The sequence below is a fragment of the Oncorhynchus keta genome, chromosome 3 (genome assembly GCF_023373465.1).
Source record: "Oncorhynchus keta strain PuntledgeMale-10-30-2019 chromosome 3, Oket_V2, whole genome shotgun sequence".
Lineage (NCBI taxonomy): Eukaryota > Metazoa > Chordata > Actinopteri > Salmoniformes > Salmonidae > Oncorhynchus > Oncorhynchus keta.
Genome location: NC_068423.1, coordinates 3,611,121 through 3,630,888, shown reverse-complemented (window position 1 = coordinate 3,630,888; position 19,768 = coordinate 3,611,121). Strand labels below are relative to the sequence as shown.

The window sequence follows — 19,768 nt, the reverse complement described above, 5'->3', positions numbered from 1 at the left end:
GGAGGTCTGTCAGAGTGAGCATCAGGTTCTTGGTCACCTCCCTGACCAAGGCTCTTCTCCCCCGATTGCTCAGTTTGGCCGGGCGGCCAGCTCTAGTAAGAGTCGTAGTTCCAAACTTCTTCGATTTAAGAATGATGGAGGCCACTGTGTTCTTGCGGACCTTCAATGCTGCAGAAATGTTTTGGTACCCTTCCCAAGGTCTGTGCCTCGACACAATTATGTCTCGGAGCTTCACTAGAATGCAGTATATACAGGTCATGGCCAAAAGTTTTGAGAATGACACAAATTCACCTTAACATTGGAACAGCCACTTCACAAAATCTTTTAAGTCTGCCTGCAGGTGTCTCAGTTTATATGATGGCAATTTGTATATACTCATGAATGTTATGAAGAGGGATCAGATGAATTGCAATTAATTGCAAAGTCCCTCTTTGCCATGCAAATGAACTGAATCCCCCAAAAAACATTTCCACAACATTTCAGCACTGTCACAAAAGGACCAGCTGACATCATGTCAGTGATTCTCTTGTTAACACAGGTATGAGTGTTGACGAGGACAAGGCTGGAGATCACTCCGTCATGCTGATTGAGTTCGAATAAGAGACTGGAAGCTTCAAAAGGAGGGTGGTGCTTGGAATCACTGTTCTTCCTCTGTCAATCATGGTTACCTGTACGGAAACACATGCCGTCATCATTGCTTTGCACAAAAAGGGCTTCACAGGCAAGGATATTGCTGCCAGTAAGATTGCACCTAAATCAACCATTTATCGGATCATCAAGAACTTCAAGGAGAGCGGTTCAATTATTGTGAAGAAGGCTTCAGGTCGCCAGCAGACTGGGATAAGAAGAGATTGAATATATCCGTAAACACTCCAGCCAGCTGGTCTGCGCATTCTCAGGGTTAACAGGCTTAAATATCTTACTCATGTCGGCCATGGAGAACGAGAGCTCACAGTCCTCAGAAGCGGCCCGCGCCAGTGGCACTGTATTATCCTCAAAGCGGGCAAAGAAAGTGTTTAGCTTGTCCGGGAGCAAGACGTCGGTGTCCGTGACGTGGTTGGTTTTCCCTTTGTTAACCATGATTGTTGGAAATCCCTGGAATTGTGAATCCATTTAGTCTCTGTGCTGTCATTTTGCCTGTTTGATTGATTTACAGAGGGCATAACAGGACTGTTTGTATTCAACCATATTCCCAGTCACCTTGACGTGGTTAAATGCAGTGATTCACACTTTCAGTTTTGCGCAAAGGCTGCAAACTATCCATAGTTTTTGGTTTTAATATTCACGTTGGGAACAACATCCCCTATACACTTCCTAATGTACTCAGTCACAATGTCAACCCGGAACATATCGCAGTCTGCGTCACCTAAACAATCTTGAAGCATGGATTCCAATTGGTCAGACCAGCATTGAATAGACACTAGGTCTATTCACTTCCTGTTTGAGTTTCTGCCTATAGTTAGGGAAGAGCAGAATGGAGTTGTGATCTGATTTGCCGAATTGGGGCGGGGGACAGCCTTGTGGCCATTCCGGAAGGGAGAGTAACAATGGTTGAGAGTTTTTGAAGCGCGAGTATTGCAGGCTATGTGTTAAGAGAACTTCGGTAGGTTTTTACTCAGATTTGCTTTGTTAAAGTCCCCGGCTACAATAAATGCAGCCTCAGGATATGCGGTTTCCAGTTTGCACAAGTCCAGTGTAGTTCCTTGAGAGCCGCCGTGGTATCGGCTTGAGGGGGAATTTAAACGGCTGTGACAATGACCGAAAATAATTCTCTCAGGATGTAATGCAGTCGGCATTTAATTGTGAGGTATTCAGTATTCTAAGTCAGGAGAACAAAACTACTTGAGTTCCTATACGTTACCACAATCATACCATGAGTAGTTAATCATGAAACATACACCTCCACCTTTCTTCTTCCGGAGAGCTGGCTGTACGGATGGGGACAGTATATCAGGAGAGATATGATTCCGTGAAACAAAGTATGTTACAGTCCCTGATGTATCTCTGGAAGGAGATCCTTGCCCTGAGCTCGTCTACTTTATTGTCTTGGGACAACATTAGTGAGCAATACACTCAGAAGCGGTGGATGGTGTGCACACCTACTGAGTTGGACTAAAAGTTCACTCCGAATACCTCTTCTCTGACGGCGGTGTATTGGAGCAGCCACTGGGATAAGTTCATCCTTGGGGGGTACGAAAAAAGTTTCAGGAAAGTCGTATTATATATTTGCCGCTCTGATATCCAAAAGTAATTTCTGTATGTAATAACACAAAAAACATTCTGGGCTAATAATGTGAGAAATAACAAAAAATAAATAAAACTGCAAAGTTGCTTACGAGTTAGAAACATTGCGGCCATGTCTATCGGCGCCAACCTATGCCTGCACCTCCAAAAATTAATCTACCAGCACTCAATGCACACAGCTCCCTTGCCAGGCAGTGTCACTGCACGAGGTGGGATATAGGATTCATATATATTTGTGCAATTAGCAGCTATGAAACAAAACAGCAGAAATACTTTTAAAACAGCTACTGCGGCATTTTTCTGCTATAAATCGCAACTCACACGTGCTCATACTTTTGACTATTTTATCAAGCCTTAAAAATACTTATTTAACCTATCTCCCTTTCATTTACACTGATTGAAGTGGATTTAACAAGTGACATCAATAAAGGATCATAGCTTTCACCTGGATTCACCTGGTCAGCTTGTCATGAAAAGAGCAGGTGTTAATTTGTTGTATACTCAGTGTATACTGCTGTAATTAAGGTAATCATATTACAGATGTGCTGTTATACACCACACACACGTGATGAGCCACATGCCAGGAACCAACAGTCCAATTAAAAGTCTGAGAAATTGAAACACGGGTGGGACACCTAGAGATGTGTGCAATTCAAAATGTACTTTGAACACAATAATTCAAAAACTGAAGTACCTGGATGAGGATTTTTCCCAAACAGACCCACGGAGTGCTGACTTCTGCCAAGAACATGACGCCTTGGAAGTAATCCCCCTTGCCCTGTCGCCAGAACTGGGGGAACGAGGAAGAAGACAGTTCATTGAAAGTCATGTTTTATCATCAAGCCTTCAACAAACCTTTTCACCAGTGTAAAGTAAGCCTTGTCCATAGGGCAGGAGCCTTTATCCTGTTTTTGTAGCATGATGCAGTTTGATGTACAAGTACACCCCCAAGACAGGAGGCTAGTCTGTCACAGGGCCTTACCCCCAATCCATCTGTATTCCTAATGCTCAGTACCAAGCAGAGGCATCAAGACGGTTTTTGGAGTCTTTGGTTGGACTCGACTGTGGATCAAACAGCCAACTTCCCAATATCCAGACGGACACTCAAACCACACGGCCACAAAGATTTGCCTGTGTACACTACCAAATACCAGCAAATATCTTTAATAATGACACACACAAGATACTACCAATAAACACTCACTCGCTCACACGTCATTCTCCCAGCATTTGAATGTCGTCATTGGGCGACAGTTACCACAGAGACGGGGAAGCACACGGTGACCATGACGACGTGGTGGAGTACCATGAGGAATTCGCGCCGCAGGTAGCTGGTCAGGGCCGCACCCAGGGGTTTGGCGCCGCTGTCCCCTTCATGGCCCTTGATGCGCAGCTTGTACCAGTAGCACATGAACATGGCGTAGATGTCGTACACAAAGTAGGGCACGGCAAAGAGGATGTAGGCGCTGGTGAGCCAATGCCTGATACAAAGAAGAAGAAAAATAGGTAGAGGTAACTTAGTTGAACAGTGGGCATTCAATAAGCAAGGCTACAATATTTGGATTTGATGCATTCGTATTTGAAAAGGTTTTACAAAAAGGTATATAAGTTTGGGGATGGAGACTAGGGAGTGGTGGTATGGTTTACAGCAAGGGTTTTCTGGGTGGGGAAGGACCAATGGGAGGGTTTCCGTGTGGGTCCTGCTTTTTGTTACATATCCATGGGCTCAATAACACTAAAGACAACAATTATATCATTAACATTCCTTTCTGAAAAATAAATGGCAACACTAGCCATTCTCTCTTGGAATGTGAAAGGCCTAAATTGTCCTATCAAACATTCCATCTGTCTCAATATCCTAGCAAGAAACGATATTGATAAAACAATGCTCCAAGAAACACACCTGCTCCAAAAGTACGCACAGAGAATGCAGAACCATTTGTACAAACTGGCTGATTTTTCTTCAGCCCCAAACAAAACAAAAGGTGTAATCAATGTTACAAAAGAAACTCAAAATCACCATATTGGGTAAAGGCAAAGACCAGGAAGGCAGAATCACTTAAATATCCATAATGGAAAGAAAATCGCCTTTTTTAATGTGTATACTCCAAATTCATATGATCCTACGTTTTTTGATTCTCTAAACAGCATATTGTTAGGATTAACTGAATTCCAACGGGTTAACGGGACAGACATGAATGCAATTTTGGACGTGGGACAAAATCTACAGCGTCTTCAGAAGGAATTCACATCCCTTGACTATCCATTTTTTGTTGGATTTAATTGTCATTTTTTTTAACGATCTAAACAAAATACTCTTGTCAATGTAAAAAATAATCTAAATGGAAAATAAAACACTAATATATCTTGATTAGATAAGTATTCAACATGTTACAATCACCTTTGGCAGCGATTACAGCTGTGAGTCTTTTTGGGTAAGTCTAAGAGCTTTGCACACCTGCTTTGTACCGTATTTGCCCATTATTCTTTGTAAAAATGATTTAAGCTCTGTTAAATTGGTTGTTGATCATTGCTAGGCAGCCATTTTCAAGACTTGCCATAGATTTTCAAGGCAATTTAAGTCAAAACAGTAACTACGCATCTCAGGAACATTGTTGTCTTGGTAAAAAAAAAATACAGTATATATATTTGGCCTTGTGTTTTAGGTTATTGACCTACTAAAATATGAATTAGTCTCCCAGTGTTTGTCGGAAAGCAGATAACCAGGTTCCTCAAGGATTTTGCATATTCTGTTTATTTTTTATCATAAAAAAAACTCCCTAGTCCTTGTCGAGGAAAAACATACCCATAACATGATGCAGCCACCACCATGCTTGATAATATGAAGAGTGGTACGTTGTGTTTGCCCAAATTATACCGCTTTGTATTCAGGACAAAAAGTTCCTTTCTTATCACATTTTTTGCAGTATTACTTTAGTACCTTATTGCAAACAGGATGCATGTTTAGGAATATTTGTATTCTGTACAGGCTTCATTCTTTTCACTCAGTCATGTATGTTAGTACTGTGGAGTAACTATAATTTACAAAAATATCAAAAACGCATCGTGCAACTTTTTTAATGACTTTACTCAGTTAAAGTTCATATGAGGAATGAATTTAAATGAATTAAGGAATGAATTTTAATTAATTAATTAGGTCCTAATCTATGGATTTCACATGACTGGGACTACAGATATGCATCTGTTGGTCACAGACACTTTAAAAGAAATGAGCCTCAAATTGCCATCGATAAAATGCAATCGTGTTCGATGTTCGTCTTCCAACACCATAACCCCACCGCCACCATGGGGCACTCTGTTCACAACGTTGACATCAGCAAACCGCTCGACCACATAACGCAATACACGTGGTCTTCGGTTGTGAGGCCGGTTGGACGTACTGCCACATTTTTAAAAATGATGTTGGAGGTGGCTTATGGTAGAGAAATTAACATTCAATTCTCTGGCAACAGCTCTGGTGGACATTCCTACAGTCAGCATGCCAATTGCATACTCTCTCAAAACTTGAGACATCTGTGGCATTGTGTTGTGTGACAAGACAGTACATTTTAGAGTGGCCTTTTATTGTCCCATGCACAAGATGTACCTGTGTAATGATCATGTTGTTTAATCAGCTTCTTGATATGCCACACTTGTCCTGTGGCATATCTTAACAAAGGAGAAATGCTCACTAACAGGGATGTAAAACAAATGTGTGCACATTTGAGAGAAATAAGCTTTTTGTGCGTATGGAATATTTCTGGGATATTTAATTTCAGCTCATTAATCATGGGACCAACACTTTAGATGCTGCGTTCATATTTTTGTTCACTGTACAATGTTGTTCATCTATCCTCAGTGATCTCTTATCACAGCCATTAAACTTACATTTAAAAAATATATATAATAATAAAAATTAATTAATTAAAAATAAAATCACCATTGGCCTCATGGTGAAATCCCTGAGTGGTTTCGTTCCTCTTCGGCAACGCAGTTAGGAAGGGCGCCTGTATCTTTGTATTGACAGTGTATTGATACACCATCCAAAGTGTAATTAATAACTGCAACCATGCTCAAAGAGATGGGTAAACATTGCAGACATTGACTATCTACCAATAAGTGTCCAGACAGCGCATTTCAAGATAGAGTGCAGTTCACAATGCATGTAGGCCTTTCATCTCATCATGGTAACTTTTTTCTTGTGAGAAGTGAGACTACATTTGCTGCAGCATAGCCTATGTATTAGTGTATTAGTAATATAAGGACTGAATGCATGTTTCATTTACACAAAAGGGCACAACAAAGTCTATTCCCCCTCAGGAGACTGAAAAGATTTGGCATAGGTCCTCAAAATGTTCTACATCTGCACCATCGAGAGCATGGTTGCAACGATGCCTGGTATGGTCTAGGTCCTAAAGGCTTCTTAACAGATTCTACCTCCAAGCAATAAGACTCCTGAACAGCTAATCAAATGGCTACCCAGACTATTTGTATTGCACCCCCCTCTTTTACGCTGCTGCTACTCTGTTTATTATCTATGCATAGTGACTTTAACTCTACCTACATGTACATATTACCTCGACTAACCGGTGCCCCCGTACATTGACTCTGGACCGGTACCCCCTGTATATAGCCTCACTATTGTTATTTTACTGCTGCTCTTTAATTACTTGTTACTTTTATTTTTTACTTATCTATTTTTTACTTAACACTTAGTTTTCTTAAACCTGCATTGTTGGTTAAAAGGGCTTGTAGGTAAGCTTTCACTGTAAGGTCTACCTACACCTGTTGTATTCGGCACATAAAATTTGATTTGATTTCCATCTGGCTTTCAGGGGTCACCTTACTTTTTCATTGTAAAGAGGATTTTTTTTAAATTCGCAATTGTTTATTTCCCAATATTTATCACACAACATTTTAGGGCTACATACAGCAGCTTTTTAAAGGAGTCTGCTTTGTGTCTTCTTTTTTGCCATGACAAATCAAGTATCGGGACAACCCCAAGGCACAAAAAAACACTGACAAATTATGATTCTGAAGTTAACAATTCACTTAAAATATTTATAGTATGGCCTGATGTAAAATATCGCTCAAGGCTGAATGAGCCTAAAAATGGGGGGGGGGGGGTTTATGAGTCGGATATCTTCTGTCTCTTTCTGGGGCGTGTTCATTAGGACAAGAAACTGAAAATGTTTTACAACGGAAAACAAAAGTAGGAATTTCTTATTGAACAACTGTGTCTGTTTTCTTCCATTTTAGTGCCTCAAACATGCCCTGGTCTGTTTTACAAATTTTACTGACTGAGCCTTACTGTAACAACATTTGTCAGAAGGACGAGGTGAATTTCTACACTTACTGATCCTCAATGATGTCATCACAGGAGGAGGCAATGATGTAACCAGCAGAGGAGGCCATGATCGCCTGAACAGAGGACACCAACCTGAGAAAGGCCCGCAGGAGAAATTAAACATTAACATAGTTTATAACATCAGACTACAATTGCTAAATGTCTGGTAAAACATACAATATTGTGAAATCCAATTTTTACTAAAATGTTATCCTTCGTCATTATCAGAATTAACCAAAAGTCTTCATAAAACAGAATTAGTGTTGATTTATTTTGAGTGGTAACCAATGGCTCCATCTCAATTAGTCTTTCAGCGATTCCTCACATCCTATCTCCTCGCTTCCTTCTGAAATGTATATTGAAAAAGAAAGTCCAAGGTCAATCCCCTCAGACCTTCTTCTCCAATGCGTTTTGAGAAAGCATAGAGAGAGAACGGAAATAATTGAGGAAAGATGAACCGAGGAAGAGCATGCATATATACAGTTGAAGTCAGAAGTTTACATACACTTATGTTGGCGTCATTAAAACTCGTTTTTCAACCACTCCACAAATTTCTTGTTAACAAACTATAGTTTTGGCAAGTCTGTTAGGACATCTTCATTGTGCATGACACAAGTCATTTTTCCAACAATTGTTTACAGACAGATTATTTCACTTATAATTCACTGTATCACAATTCCAGTGGGTCAGAAGTTTACATACACTAAGTTGACTGTGCCTTTAAACTGATTGGGAAATTTCAGAAAAATACGTAATGGCTTTTGAATCTTCTGATAGGCTAATTGACATCATGTGTGTCAATTGGAGGTTTACCTGTGGATGTATTTCCAGGCCTACCTTCAAACTCAGTGCCTCTGCTTGACATCATGGCAAAAAAACAAAAAAAAAATCAGCCAAGACATTGTAGACCCCACAAGTCTTGTTCATCCTTGGGAGCAATTTCCAAACACCTGAAGGAAACATATTCATCTGTACAAACAATAGTACACAAGTATAAACACCATTGGACCACACAGCAGTCATACCGCTCAGGAAGGAGACGCCTTCTGAATCCTAGAGATGAACGTACTTTGGTGCAAAAATTGCAAATCAGTCCCACACAACAGCAAAGGACAGGTACAAAAGTATCTATATCCACAGTAAAACGAGTCATATATCGACCTAACCTGAAAGGCTGCTCAGCAAGGAAGAAGCCACTGCTCCAAAACCGCCATAAAAAAGCCAGACTACAGTTTGCAACTGCACATGGGGACAAAGATCATACTTTTTGGAGAAATGTCCTCTGGTCTGATGAAACAAAAAAAGAACTGTTTGCCCATAATGACCATCGTTATGTTTGGAGGAAAAAGGGGGAGGCTTGCAAGCCGAAGAACACAATCTCAAATGTGAAGCACGGGGGTGGCAGCATCATGTTGTGGGGTGCTTTTCTGCAGGAGGGACTGGTGCACTTCACAAAATAGATGGCTTCATGAGGGCGGAAAATTACGTGGATATATTGAAGCAACATCTCAAGACATCAGTCAGGAAGTTAAAGCTTGGTCGCAAATGGGTCTTCTAAATGGACAATGACCCCAAACATAGTTCCAAAGTTGTGTCAAATGGCTGAAGAACAACAAAGTCAAGGTATTATCACAAAGCCCTGACCTCAATCCCATAGACAATTTGTGGACAGAACTGAAAAAGCATTTGCGAGCAAGGAGGCCTACAAACCTGACTCAGTTACACCAGCTCTGTCAGGAGGAATGGGCCAAAATTCACCCAACTTATTGTGGGAAGCTTGTGGAAGGCTCCCCGAAACACTTGACACAAGTTAAACAATTTAAAGGCAATGCTACCAAATACTAATTGAGTGTATGTAAACTTCTGACCCATTGGGAATGTGATGAAAGAAATAAAAGCTTAGATAAATCACTCTCTCTAATGTTATTCTTATGTTTCACACTCTTAAAATAAAGTGGTGATCCTAACTGACCTAAGACAGGGAATTTTTAGTAGGATTAAATGTCAGGAATTGTGAAAAACTGAGTGTAAATGTATTTGGCTAAGGTGTAGGTAAACGTCCGACTCAACTGTACATAGTACCAGTCAAAGGTTTGGACACACGTACTCATTCAAGGAGTAATTCTTTATTTTTACTATTTTCTATGGAATCATGTAGTAACCAAAAAAGTGTTGAACAAATCAAAATGTATTTCATATTTGAGATTCTTCAAAAGGAAGCACCTTTTGCATTGATAACAGCTTTGCACACGCTTGGCATTCTCTCAACCAGCTTCATGAGGTAGTCACATGGAATGCATTTCAATTAGCAGGTGTGCCTTGTTAAAAGTTCATTTGTGGAATTTCTTTCCTTCTTAATGCGTTCGAGCCAATCAGTTGTGTTGTGATAAGGTAGGGGTGGTATACAAAAGATAGCCCTATTTGGTAAAAGACAAAGTCCATATTATGGCAAGAACAGCTCAAATAAGCAAACAGAAACGACAAGTCCATCATTACTTAAAGACACGAAGGTCAGTCAATGCAGAACATTTCAAGAACTTTCAAGTTTCTTCAAATGCAGTCGCAAAAAACATCAAGCACTATGATGAAACTGGCTCTCATGAGGACCACCACAGGAAAGGAAGACCCAGAATTACCTCTGCGGCAGAGGATAAATTCATTAGCGTTAACTGCCCCTCAGATTGCAGACCAAATAAATGCTTCACAGAGTTCAAGTAACAGACACATCTCAACATCAACTGTTCAGAAGAGACTGGTCGAATTACTGCAACAAAACCACTACTAAAGGAAACCAATAAGAAGAGGAGACTTGCTTTGGCCAAGCAATGGACATTAGAACGATGGAAATCTGTCCTCTGGTCTGTTGAGTCCAAATTAGATTTTTTGTTCCAACTGCCGTGTCTTTGTGAGATGCAGAGTAGGTGAATCAATGATCTCCGCATATGTGGTTCCCACCGTGAAGCATGGAGGAGGAGGTGTGATGGTGTGGTGGTCCTTTATAGCTGACACTGTTGGTGATTTTTTAGAATTCAAGTCACACTTAACCAGCTACTTTGAAGAATTTTAAATATATTTTGATTTGGTTAACCGTTTTTGTTACTTAAATGATTCCATGTGTTATTTCATGGTTTTGATGTCTTCGCTATTATTTTACAATGTAGAAAATAGTAAAAATAAAGAAAAACCCTTGAATGAGTAGGTGTGTCTAAACTTTTAACCGGTACTGTATATGATCCCCACATCTCTCACCTGGCTGACACTATGACCGCATCCCCTTCGCTCCACCTCAGTGCAGGGATGTGCTTGAGGCATTGCTTGGAGAGCACGAACAGGCCTGGGAAGAAGACAGACCCGGCAGCCAGGATGGTCAACATGGTCCAACGTGTTTGTCTTGTTGGCAAAGTTCAGCAGGTAGTCTGGTCTTTGAGATCTTTCTTCCCTCTGAAATTGGAAGCACAGAGATAAACAATTTCAAAACAAGCAGGCAACTAATGCACTAATAAAAGTTGTTTCCTTTCTTTTATCATGTGTCGCCAAAGGGACACAGCATATTAAGTGGGAAAGTGGCATTGGGACAAAAATAGCACCAGCACAGAGTGGAGAAGAGGGCATTTGTTAAATTTACAAAGGTGCAGAGAGGGTTAGTGCTTGTGGATGATTGTGGTGATGCTGAGGGCTTGGTGTGGTGGCTGGTGAGTGATTTTCATAGATGAGGAAGCCCATTGTGCTAACATGACAGGGTGGCCATCTAAGGTCATTATGAACCTCAACACTACTAGGGCTGTGGCCGAAAACAAATTTAGCATCTCCTGGCCTACAAGCCATTTGAAAAAGTCTAATAAATCCATGTAATATAGCCTATACCTTCACAATAAATCCATTATTTTAGACAGGTCTAAAGATGCATGATATGAAGAAAATGTCTACTTCAGAAGAAAAGGATAGCATACTCTGAGTTGTCCTTATGTTAGGACCTGATGTGGCTAAGCCACATGGCTGTGGGCTACGCTAATTAATTTAGCAGACAAGATATGTTTATAATTCCGTGCCATTATTTTATAGTATGAAGAATACAATTGAACAAAGCTGAATAAAATATAAATATTTTCTTCAAACGATGAGGGAGTGCGCACATGCGGCTATTCTGTGTTGAGTGGTTAACAAAGAAATAGATACTCCTATATGCTTAATTTAGAGTTATTAACTTTAGTTGTGATACAAATGTTGGGCTATATGTTTTGATTTTTAATACATTGTAAGGTTGCATGATGCGACTGATGATTTTTTTAAAGTCACTTGAAAGGCATGAGTTCTGCTTAGTTTTTTTGCGCAGTCTGTACACACTCCAATAGTCTCTCATTCACAATTTGACAAGCCTTTTATAATGCCTCGAATTTCACGGCAGCATCCTCTTTGTGGCAGTAATGCAACCAAAATAAATCTGTGCCTTTTGTGGCCCGGAGTGCTGCGTTGTGCCCTTCTCCCTGCACAATCAGATGGCACTCATTCACGCGATCGGGTCTTTCTCACAGGCTACAAGTGAAGACGGACACATCAGGGAATCAACTGCACACGTCCTTATCCAATTCCCGAGGTGCATATTGAAGATATTGGAAGAACTGTCTATATTTACGTTGTCAGCCAAGAAGATGAGCAGGCCTAACGAACAGCAAATTCACTAGCCTATGTCAATCTACTATCCCCCATAGTACAAAGGTCGACCTAATTGTAATCTGTGGGAGTAATAAATATTCCAAACATAGTCTGGGACAGTTGTGGGATGCGATAGATCCCAAATAAATATAACCACCAGCATCTAAAAAACAGTTGTATGCAATGTTGCTGACGGAACAGATCAGAATGTTTACTTTAAAATGTTGATAAACTATTACAATATTTCTTCACATTATAAGCGCAGCAATATGCACATGGTAGTAGGCTATAAGCACAAATGTTCCATTCGCAGGAATACACCATTATCAAAAGTGACCGCAAATGTGATTATGCATGTAATGCTTTTATTATAAAAGGTCCCATTTTTATGCTGAAAAGGATCTTCCCCAAATGTGTTTAATTTTAACAAGTTATTTGGCCACTTTATTTGTGATTACAAACCTTATTAAAACTATGAGCTAGGCTACATGAAGTGTGCGACTATCATTCAAAAAAGTTGCAAAAAAAGACATGGTTTCTTATGCTGGGCATCATTCACAAGTGATAATATATCATTCACAAGTGATAGGCTAATAGTCACCCATCATACTATTCTTGACTTAATCTCATCTTTACATATACGAAATAATATATGTGTGACATTTGTTCTGATTTAGAATGGACCATTATCACGCATCTGTATCGAAACAGGGGCAGCGTAAAAAAATACATGTGCACTTAAATAGCAAATGGAGGACGCTTTTCCTCGTGGTTTATTTTTATGCAAGCCAGGTAGGCTATACTCCTGTTGTAAATATAAGCAATGTGCTTAATATTAGGAAAGTTGAGAAATAAAAATAGTAGGCCTAGCCTATACAAAGCTGATGGGATCCTCGTATTTTTATTAGTGGCCATCACTCTGTTCTCACGCAATTGCATAGCCTATAGAAATGTCAGAGTGATTAGAGGGACAATAGAGTGCTGAGTACCAGGCAGTTAGCAAGTTTGGTAGGCTACTAAATGACCATCAGCAGCATCAGAGCTTGTAGAAGCCTAATTAGAGTGACTAAACAGTCATGTGGAATTTGACTGCCTTCATGACTCGTGACCGCCGGTGTGGCAGTAATACGGTCACCGAATGGTTGGTTACTTAAGAGATAAACGAAAGGAGGTTGGGTAGTTGGGGAGGATGGGTAGGCGGATAGGCCTAACGGTAACGTCTAACAACCCAAAGTTTGGTGCATCAAAGCTGGGACCGAGAGACTGAAAAACAGCTTCTATCTCAAGGCCATCAGACTGTTAAACAGCCACCACTAACATTGAGTGGCTGCTGCCAACACACTGACTCAACTCCAGCCACTTTAATAATGGGAATTGATGGGAAATGATGTAAAATATATCACTAGCCACTTTAAACAATGCTACCTAATATAATGTTTACATACACTACATTATTCATCTCATATGTATACGTATATACTGTACTCTATATCATCTACTGCATCCTTATGTAATACATGTATCACTAGCCACAAACTATGCCACTTTGTTTACATACTCATCTCATATGTATATACTGCACTCAATACCATCTACTGTATCTTCTTGCCTATGCCGCTCTGTACCATCACTCATTCATGTATCTTTATGTACATATTCTTTATCCCCTTACACTTGTGTCTATAAGGTAGTAGTTTTGGAATTGTTAGCTAGATTACTTGTTGGTTATTACTGCATTGTCGGAACTAGAAGCACAAGCATTTCGCTACACTCGCACTAACATCTGCTAACCATGTGTATGTGACAAATAAAATTTGATTTGATTTGAGTTTGCGTTTTCGAAACATGTCAGGGACAACTTAAGCATTTTAACTAATTAGCAACTTTGCAACTACTTGCAGAGGCTGCTCTTTCACTGTAAATGTATATCATTAATATGTTATTGACATGTAAATCTGTCATAAAAATCAGGAATTTCCTCAATAAACACAAATATGAGCGTTTCTGCATCTCATCGGTAGAAAAGGGCCATCTACATTACCTGGTTTTAAATAGGTATGCACGATATATCGGTGAACATATCGGAATCGGACGATATTAGCTAAAAAAATGGCAACATCGGTATCGGCCAGAAGTCTAGTTTAACGCTGATGTTAAAAACCGATGTCAAAGCTACCGCACATACCTAGATAACCTAGGTACATTATGTAATGACGGCAAGTAAAATTTTGCGCTACACGTGCAACACAGCATTCCTAACCCAGCCCACAATGTCTGCTGTGTGGATCGAGCAGTCAAGCAGTCATTTGAAAGAGTAACAACAACAAAAATCCACCATAATTTGCAAATAAATTCATAAAAAATCCTACAATGTGATTTTCTGGATTTTCTTTCTCATTTTGGCTGTCATAGTTGAAGTGTACCTATGATGGAAATTACAGGCCTCTCTGATCTTTCTAAGTGGGAGAACTTGCACAATTGGTGGCTGACTAAATACTTTTTTGCCCCACTGTATAGATGTCCTAACCTTCCTCTTCCAGGTAATACATTCAATTGGCCTTATATTTAGCTAATGAATAATGGGTTATGCATAATAAGCTTCTAACTTAAGCACCACGCTGCTCTGGCTTCCCTCCTTAAAAAACACATCTTAGCTCTTGGAGTCCCAGGAAAAGCTATACAGGAACAGTTTGCTGGATTTTGGGGAATTTCCTACAAGGCCAGCATCAAGGAGTCGCCTCTTCACTGTTTACGTTGAGTCTGGTGAATTGCGGGTACTATTCAATGAAGCTGCCAATTGAGGACTATTAACATAAGTATTCAGACCCTTTGCTATGAGACTTGAAATTGAGCTCAGGTGCATCCTGTTTCCATTGATCATCCTTGAAATGTTTCTACAACTTTATTGGAGTCCACCTGTGGTAAATTCAATTGGTTGAACATGATTTGGAAACGCACGCACCTGTCTATATAAAGGTCCCACATTTGACAGTGCATGTCAGAACAAAAATCAAGCAATGAGGTCAAAAGGAATTATCCATAGAGATCCAGGACAGGCATGTGTCGAGGCATAGATCTGGGGAAGGGCACCAAAAAATGTCTGCAGCATTAAAGGTACACAAGAACACAGTGGCCTCCATTCTTAAATGGAAACATTTCGGAACCATCAAGACTCTTTTACCAGGTGGCCAGCTCTAGGAACTGAGCAATGGGGGAGAAAGGCCTTGGTCAGGAAGGTGATCAAGAACCTGATGGTCACTCTGACAGAGCTCCAGAGTTCCTCTGTGGAGATGGGAGAACCTTCCAGAAGGACAACCATCTCTGCAGCACTTGACCAAATCAGGCCTTTATGGTAGAGTGGCCAGACGGAAGCCACTCCTCAATAAAAAGGCACAGTACAGCCCACTTGGAGTTTGCCAAAATGCACCTAAAGACTCTCAGACCATGAGAAAAAAGATTCTGGTCTGATGAAACCAAGATTGAACTCTTTGGCCTGAGGAAACCTGGTACCATTCCTACGGTGAAGCATAGTGGTGGCAGCATCATGCTGTGGGGATGTTTTTCAGAGGCAGGGACTGGGACTAGGACTGGAAAGGTAAAAATGAACAGAGCAAAGAGAGATCCTTGATGGAAACCTGCTCCAGAGCGCTCAAGACCTCAGACTGGGGGGAAGATTCACCTCCAATCAGGACAAATATCCTAAGCACACAAAAAAGACAACGCAGGAGTGGCTTTGGGACAAGTCTCTGAATGTCCTTGAGTAGACCAGCCAGAGCCTAGCTTGAACCCAATCAAACATCTCTGATGGAGAGACCTGAAAATAGATGTGCAGCAACGCTCCCCATCCAATCTGACAAGAGATTGAGAGGATCTGCAGAGAAGAATGGGAGAAACTCCCCAAATACAGGCGTGCCAAGCTTGTAGCGTCATATCAAAGACTCGAGACTGTATTCGCTGCCAAAGGTGCTTCAACAAAGTACTGAGTCAAGGGTCTGAATACTTATAGTTTTTATGAGGTATTGTGTGTCGATTGATGAGGGGGGAAAACAATTTAATACATTTTAGAATAAGGCTGCAAAGTAACGTGCAACCTGCAACGTAACAAAATGTTGAAAATGTCAAGGGCTCTGAATACTTTCCGAAAGCACTGTACATCTCATTTAACTTTAATTCCATCCTTTTAATTCTATAACCTCCTAACTTGCTTTGTCACACAAGGAGGCTCTATAGTGGTGCTTTGATTATTTGTGATTGTCTGAAAAACAACAATCTACACGCGCCACTCTGCATAGGCTATTCTCGTTTAGCAGTGGAGAACATACTACAAACGTTTTATCCACAACTCTTTGTCCATTGTAGTTGTAATTCGACTGAAGCCAAAATGTTACCAAACTGGAGATTTAAATAATGATGGAGAATCCTCCAATTCTGGTTTACCTCAAGTTCTACAGAGTTACCAGCCGCGCCTCACAAAATTAGTTTGAAATCCGCCAGTTAAGATTTTAATTTTGGGGCATCCGGTTGAGCGATGTACAAAGAAGTCACACGAGATCTCTCCTCTGAAATGTCACCTAAATTCATACTTCTAATGCCCACAAAAGTTATTTGTATTACCCAGTAAGAGTGTACCTAAGTTGGCATGAGCAAAAAGTTGGAAAATCGACCAAAAAATTCACACTCCACTAAATCAACTTCAGCTAAAATGGCTACCATCACTGGAGATCACATGAAAGTTTAGCATCAGAACTCACCAAATTGCAGAATAAGTCACTGGTGGTTGTTCTGGCTCCAATTCAGGCAACCGTGGAAACCATCCAGGGTTCTGTGGCATCTCACACTACCACACTGGCCGAAGTTGAGGCCGGGGTGTCGGGCCACAGCGACCAACTCACTATGCTGGAAACAAGGCTTGAAGAGGTGGCCGCTGCCAACAAGTCGTTGTAGCGGAAGATTTGATATCACGATCAAAATGCCAAAATATCTGCATGATTGGACTGCCAGAGGATTCTGAGACAGGATCTCCAACCCACTTCATGGCCAAGGTTTTGGGCAATGAGGCTTTTCACAATCTTCCTTAACTCAATAGAGCCCAACGCAGCATTACACCTAAACCTCGCCCATGCAGCCAACTGCTTCCCATCATTTTTTTTAAATTGAACCTTTATTTAACAAAAAAGTCAGTTGAAGAACAAATTCTTATTAAAATGACAGCCTACCAAAAGGCCTCCTGCGGGGACGGGGGACTGGGATTAAAAATTAAAAATAAATACAATATAAATATAGGAAAAAAGACATCACAAAAGAGGTGCATGAACAGAAAGCTAGCTACAGTTTGTTTACCTCCTGTATTGAACACAGATCATCCCGTCTTCAATTTGATCGATTATTTACGTTAAAAAATACCTAAAGTTGTATTACAAAAGTAGTTTGAAATGTTTTGGCAAAGTTTACAGGTAACTTTTGAGGTATTTTGTAGTCACATTGCGCAAGTTGGAACTGGTGTTTTTCTGGATCAAATGGACAAGTGGACATTTTGGATATATATCGACGGAATGAATCTAACAAAATGACTATTTGTGATGTTTATGGGACATATTGGAGTGCCAACAAAAGATGCTCGTCAAAGGTAAGGCATGAATTATATTTTTATTTCTGCGTTCTGTGTCGCGCCTGCAGGGTTGAAATATGCTTCTCTCTCTTTGTTTACTATGGTACTATGGAAAATAGCATCGTTTGCTTTTGCCGAAAAGCCTTTATGAAATCTGACATGTTGGCTTGATTCACAACAAGTGTAGCTTTAATTTGCATGTGTGATTTCATGAAAGTTAGATTTTTATAGTAATTTATTTGAATTTGGCGCTCTGCATTGTCACTGGCTTTTGGCCAGGTGGGACGCTAGCGTCCCACATATCCCAGAGAGGTTAACATCAAGAGCAATGGTGACATCATTGGGGACCTTTAAGGTTACAGTGACAAATCCATAACCTCAGTGGAAACCAGATTGCATAGCCGAGAGAATACTATCGACATCAATAAAGCCAGTCAGATGATTATTGAGAAGTTTTTCCAACACTTTTGATAAACGGGAAAAATAGAAATAGACCTAACAGTTAGGATCAGCTTGATCTCCCCCTTAAATAAAGGATGGCTGCCTTCCAAGCAATGGGAACCTCCCCAGAAAGGAGAGAGAGGTTAAAAAGGTTGGAGACAAGGTTGTTGCCCCTATCATCGCCAAGCCTAAGGAAGAAAGGGTCTAAACCATCTGACCCAGATGTTTTTTGGGGGTCAAGTTTAAGGAGCTCCTTTACCACCTCAGACTCACTGACTGCCTGCAGGGAGAAACTTTGTAGTGGGCAGGGGAAAAAGAGGGAGAACCATCTGGGATAGTCCCATTAGAAGGGGTAGGAGATGAGGAAATGTTGGACGGGCAAGGATGCATGGCTGAGTCAAATAGGAATCCTGAATTAATGAAGTGGTGATTAAAGAGCACAGCCATGTGTTTCTTGTCAGTAACAACCACATCATCAACTTTAAGGGACATGGGCAGCTGTGAGGAGGGTTTATTCTCTAGGTCTTTAATCCATTTTCTAGAACTTCTTGGGGTTAGACCCACAGAGAGAGAACTGCTCCTTTAAGTAACTAACTTTGGCCTTCCGGATAGCCTTATTTCTCATTTGCCTGAACGATTGCCAGTCAGCCTGGGTATGCGTGTGCGGAGCCTTTCGTCAAATGCAACTCTTGAGGTTGAGTAACTCTGCAAAATCACGGTTGAACCAGGGGCTGAACCTGTTTTTAATTCTCATTTTCTTTATGGGGGTGTGTTTGTTAACAATACCACTGAAAATATCAAAAAAGAAGATCCAAGCTGAGGCCAGGTCATGAAGGAAGGCTTGCTTATTAAAGGTTTTTTAGCAAGCGTCTATGACAGGTTGTTTCACTGAGCAGCCATTACGAACACAGGCTGTAAAACAGATCAGTAAGGCCATTACAGAAAACACCAGACTTGATACCTATCAGGATTATTTGTGAGGATAACATCGAAGAGAGTATCCTTTTCTGGGTGTTTGGAGTCATACCTTGTGGGATTTGTAATAATCTGAGAAAGATTTAGGGAGTCCCGTTGCTTTAATAGTTGGTCAGGCGGTTTAAGCATGTCCCAGTTTCGGTCACCAAGCAGGACAAATTCAGACTTAGTGTAAAGGGCCAGGAGAGAGCTTAGGGCAGGTAGGGTACAGGCCGGTACTGATTGAGGACGATAGCACCCAGCAACAGTCAACAAACAGCTATTTCAAAGTTTAATGCTTAAAACCAGGAAATCAAATTGTTTGGGGACAGACTTGGTGGAGACAACCGAGCACTGAAAGTGATCCTTGTTAAAGATTGCCATGCCCCCACCTTTGGAAGATCTGTCTTGCCAAAAAAGGTTAAAACCAGAAAGGTTAACATCAATATTCAAAACACTCTTTCTTAACCACGTCTCAGTAATGACCAACACATCTGGATTGGAGCTGTGAACCCACACTT

The 19,768-nt window shown here is 40.6% G+C and overlaps 1 protein-coding gene across 6 annotated transcripts in view; it reads right to left on the bottom strand.

The window, feature by feature from the left end:
- The window catches only part of tlcd3bb (TLC domain containing 3Bb), a 39,791-nt gene that overhangs the window by 4,967 nt on the left and 15,056 nt on the right, over nucleotides 1-19,768 (bottom strand). For all 6 annotated transcript variants that reach the window (XM_035745180.2, XM_035745197.2, XM_035745166.2 and 3 more), the window contains 4 exons: nucleotides 10,841-11,032; nucleotides 7,601-7,684; nucleotides 3,503-3,725; nucleotides 2,939-3,034 (listed from right to left, as the gene is read on the bottom strand). In XM_035745180.2, coding sequence (XP_035601073.1) covers nucleotides 2,939-3,034; nucleotides 3,503-3,725; nucleotides 7,601-7,684; nucleotides 10,841-10,965 — 528 coding nt within the window. In that variant the 5' untranslated portion in view covers nucleotides 10,966-11,032. The remainder of the gene's footprint in view (nucleotides 1-2,938; nucleotides 3,035-3,502; nucleotides 3,726-7,600; nucleotides 7,685-10,840; nucleotides 11,033-19,768) is intronic.